The 5,083-nt window shown below is 34.6% G+C and overlaps 1 protein-coding gene across 1 annotated transcript in view; it reads left to right on the top strand.

The window, feature by feature from the left end:
* Nucleotides 1-2,389: 2,389 nt before the first annotated feature.
* LOC145217589 (uncharacterized) overlaps nt 2,390-5,083 on the top strand; it is a gene marked incomplete in the record, with an annotated part of 11,117 nt that continues 8,423 nt past the window's right edge. Inside the window, 5 exon segments of the mRNA XM_080084869.1 lie at nt 2,390-3,096; nt 3,652-3,760; nt 3,824-3,919; nt 3,987-4,029; nt 4,617-4,731. Of these exon segments, the coding sequence (XP_079940995.1) occupies nt 3,652-3,760; nt 3,824-3,919; nt 3,987-4,029; nt 4,617-4,731 (363 nt within the window).

Genomic DNA, 5,083 nt, shown 5'->3' on the forward strand with positions numbered 1-5,083 from the left:
CCAAACCCAACTGGTAATCCCCTGCTATGAGAAAGTATGACGCGACATGTCCCGCGGGCGGAAGTTTATTTGGGAGAAAGGGTGTGATCATTTTAAGTCATTTAGATATTCTCCAGCAACATGCAAAAATATAGGGCAAATAGCAGCCATTAATTTTTAATGCTATTGTCAGTTTGATCAAAAACTAAAAAAAACTAGGTTTCCTGTATATTTTAAAATTGATTGATTGATTTAACAAATCTGTTAATTAATAATAAAAAACAGACAAATTTAAAACATTTGACAGGTCATATGTGCACCGTCCTCCGTCAGGTTTTGTAGCATCATAGAGCACCGTACCATCCTAAACTTGTACAGTTTTGTTTTGTGTACGTCATGCATCGTCGGGACTGGGGAGTCGAGAGAGACTTGACGTAAGGCGTAAAATGTACAATTTTGGGTAGTGTTGAGTTGAGTTGAGTTGAGTTGAGTTGAGTTGAGTTGAGTTTATTTCGCTCGGTGAAAGACAACATAGCAACACAATTGCACTAAAACAATCACCAAGCCGGAAATAGCTGCGCAACGTTAAAACGTTATGAAGCGCAAAAAAGTGTCGGGCACAATTGGTGGAAAGTGGTACAACGCGCTGCAGCTACACCGTATTATAAGGCGTTATATGTCGGGTGCTCACAAGAAAGTGAGTGTGGCGCAAAATGAGTATAACACGACTGGGGGGGAAACGATGGTGGAACCAGTCGCGGGGGCCCTAGAATCTAACCACCCGTGTTAGGGAAAGAGGGTGGGGTTCGACAGGAAAAGAAACCACCGAAAGAAACCCTGCCGGATAGTTTCAAGCGCCGGAAGGAAGAACACACAACAAATCCCTAGTCGCCATTAATAGTTAACCTTGGACTCACTTGCAGTTAAAATTATTGATGAGTATTTTGGCAGTTGATTTAGTCATTTAAAATAAATAAGGATATTAGTTTATACACGTCCAAAGAAGTACAAAAATAAATAATAATAATAGTAATAATAAAACATAAACAATAAACCCAAAAGAAGAAAAAACACAAAAAAAGAACAAACAGCAATGAAATATTGCAATGAATAATTCAAATTTGAATAGCTCGTTGTCAGCACAGACGTTTTCTATGAAGACAGAAGGATGGTTTAATCTATGATAGTCCTGCAACAACAAACAAACAGCAGCAGTTAACTGGTTCCAGGACAAAGGCAATGCAATAATTAGCAACACATGTACAAGACTACACCACTTCAAGTAGAAAATGTTTTCGTGAAAACAACTTGTGTTCGGTAAAAAAAATAACATTCAGAAGTTTGTGCTAGTATAAATAAGAACACTGCAAGCGTGCGGGTGAGAGTAGTTTAACTTAATCAGGACTGTACAAAAGGTGGCAATCGTGAAAAAGACTTATGTTCCAGCGTAGGGCCATACCCGAGCCAGCAAGTGGTGCAAAGGTAAAACAATATAACGTGCAATTAATGCGGCAACAGGTAGAATATAAACACTGTACTACGATGTGTGTTGAAAATAATACTATTTGTGTATGTGCACATGCAAAGCAAAATACAAGAAAAAAATAGCTAATCGGTGCTCAAAACTCGTGCAAACAAAACGCAGTGACGTTTGTGATGAACTGTCTTGTAGAGTTTGCATTCCTAAGTTGGTCGGGAATGTCATTCCAAGCTTTTGGACCAATATATTGCATTGATTGCTGATTGACACTATTGCCATAATAAGGTTTGAGGTAGTTTGAGTTGGCACGTGTGTTAATGCTTTTATGACTTACTTTAAAGAAATCAGCAAATATGGCTGGATGCATGTTGTTATTATGCTTATACATAAACGTTAATATTTCAAGCATATATAGCTGCTTTATTGTTAACAAGCCGTTATTTCGCATTATATGTTCGATGTTTTTAGAGCCCCTTACACCAAAAATGATTTTAATAAATTTACTACAGTGTTAAAGTTAATTATAGGGCGAAGAGCGTAAAATGTCGGAAAAAGTTTTCCAAGATAGTGGCATGTTTAGTATTTCCTTTTTTGCCGTTTTTATGGAGTAAATTTTTTACATAAGATTTAGGAAGGTTATGAATCTTATGATTCAAGTTTGTGTAGAAATCAAATAGTTTTGCAATAAAGCGGAGCAGAAATAATTTTGTTTTAATTTTTAGTGTCATTTTGGTTTCGAGAGTGGTCTCATTCTTTTGCGCTGCATTTTATTGAACAAAAAACTGTCAAAAATGTTTTTCTTTGAAAAAATTCGGAACATTGGTTTGCATCCTGCGGCTTTTTCATAAATAAACATCATCTCTAATCCTAAGAACTCCCTTGCTTGTTTAGAATTAAGCTGTTTTTACTTAAAATGTTTATTATTTCTCATTGCATTGAGTAAACAAATGTTTGCAGTTAAGTTTTAAAAACTATTCATACTTCTTTTGCTCAAGATTATCAAAATTGTAATGGGTCCTTCCCTATCGTTTTTGTTCTGTACCCCTAAATACTCGTTTTAGGCTCATACTTCAGTCGTTTAGGTCAGAACTCAGAATAATACAAGCCATAATGTGCTATACTTGAAGCATTTCTATGGTAAGCTGTGTAAACTTTTAGCATGATCGGCCCAGTGTACATCTTTACACTCTGAAAATAAATGTCCCCCAAAACAGCCTTTGGCCTTTGCTAGACAGTAGACAGTAAGCATGTTCACATGCACAAATTTACCCGGGTAAATTTGTGCATGTGAACAGGCTTAGTCAGTCAATTCTCACGGAGCAACGGGAGTGATTGTACGGTTCAGGTTCATGAATGGCCATGAATGCCATCAGGCAAAGTTAGTTGTATCACACTGTGAAGGATTGTGTACATTACATATATATATTGATGGTCTTACTCTGCCACCTACATTAAGTAGATAATGTGCCTGTATGTTTTTCAATTTTAGTACGCCCAAGCATTTCCATTTTGTATATTTAACCCCGATTAAATTCTTTACGGGTCAGCTTAGTGGTTGAATGGACCGATAAATTTGTTTCACCAAAACTGAGGTGAAAGGTCATTAATGGGTTGTTTCTGCACAGCTGGAAGTTACAGTAAGTTATCTTAAAAAATACATTAATCTTTAGCTATACATTAAAGGCCTCCAAAGGCAGCCCCTGTTGAAGTTTCCTATACCTGCGCCAAAGTCTACTTAAAACATTGTTATGTGACATTGCAGCCAGTATGGGAACGAACGCAAAAATTTTTGTCTATTTTTTTACTAACTGGCCAGCTTCAACACATGTAAAAATTTAAAGGTATTCCACAAAAATGTACAACCCATGATGTGCAGGCGGTTGAATTTATGAAACATAGCAATTAAAAACAGATTTTTTTATTTATTGACCCTTACTGATAAGGCACCAAACAGGTAAAACTTTTTTTAAAGCAGTTCAAACTAATACAGTTTATTCCTGATATGAATTATCATTATTATCAATTGGATTTGTACAATACCATTACATAATTAGTGCAGTGTATCTCCTTGTAAAAGTGTCCACCCCCACAACTTTTGTCTGCTTCCTATGAATTAATCAAAACATAACTATTATGAATTTGCAGTTAGTAAGACATTAGCTACAATGTAGAACATATTTTTGTAAAAACAGATGGCTGATTCAAGTCCACAACATATGTTAGCACCTGATAGTGAAACCAGCATTGACTATTATGTCACTACATTGAAGGATCAAGCTCCATCTCAAAAAATTGAGTTTGGTAACAAAACTTGTGATATAAGCTCAAATATTCAATTATTGAAACCTACTTTTTTATATTTAGAAAAAGTTTCCAAGGTTATTTCTGTAGATCGAGCTGGTTCAGTAAAAGTTCGTAAGAGAAAGAAGTCGAAAAGGCGAAGAAAGAAAATGAACACAGGTGTTTTAAGTTTTAAATTTGTTGCTAGTATTACATTGTTTTGTTTATGCATAACATTTTTTTTTAGATTTTAAAGACAGACCATTTTTCACTTCAGATGAAGATTCCAGGTTTACTAAACTAAGCAATATTTATGGACTCGTTCATTTAAATGTCACATTGTGTTTCATACATTATTTTGCATTATTGTGGGTCCCCTTCCCTGAAGTGGGCCTTTTTGTACTCATAATATTATAAGACTGTGGAATTAAACAAAGGTTTAAAAGTTTTGGTGAAATTTACTACAGTACTAGTTTGTCTTGTCATCTAAAATTGACCACACTTTGTGAAATTCTGTTGTTAATTGACGCTAATGCAAGTATGGGGACCAATTCATTTTTGCTTGCCAAAACAATCATGTTATAATGTTGAACGGTGTGTATTATAGTAAATAGTTCAATTGGACCAATTCATTTATCTGGTTTATTTAAAACAATTAAAAATGAATAACATTAAGTGTTTAACATTTTAATCGTAAAATGATTATAGGGGTAATTTACAATTTATTTTATTTCCCCATGTTTTCACCCTTTTAATTCAAGTTTTCAATTTTTAATACAAGCAGTTTTGCTACAAACATAACAAAAACTACTTTTTAAAATAGCATGTGAGTTACTTAATATTTTTGTGTGTTGCAGCCAATGTTATTGTTGTGTAGAATTAGATCTGGTTCAGATGGCAGCACTCACAAATTACCAAAGAGATCAGCATCATTATGTGAAAGGGATTTACATGTAAATGTAAAATTTAATTCTGAAGAAGATTACACAAAGGTATGAAAATTGTACGATGCCAAATATAAGTTGGTTGAAAATTGGTAGTTTGCAGAAAGTCATAATTTGACTCTTGTTTTAAAATCCTACAATCTAATTTACAAACACAATTTTTGGCGTTATGGTTCAGACAGAATGATGTGTTACACTCAGGCTTCTGCTACCCAGGACAGGAGTATTGTGAGAAGGAGAACAAAAAAGAAAAATTCTTTCAAAGTCAACAGAAGGGGTGTATTTCTTGATTTTAATGGGACAGAAAATGTTCCCACCAATGTGCAAAGGTATTAAGCAACATCAAGCTTGTGGTTGGTTGAATATGTGTATGTATACCCTTTAATGGTTATCTTTTGTC

Source organism: Phallusia mammillata, chromosome 3 (genome assembly GCF_965637545.1).
Source record: "Phallusia mammillata chromosome 3, kaPhaMamm4.hap1.1, whole genome shotgun sequence".
Taxonomy (NCBI): domain Eukaryota; kingdom Metazoa; phylum Chordata; class Ascidiacea; order Phlebobranchia; family Ascidiidae; genus Phallusia; species Phallusia mammillata.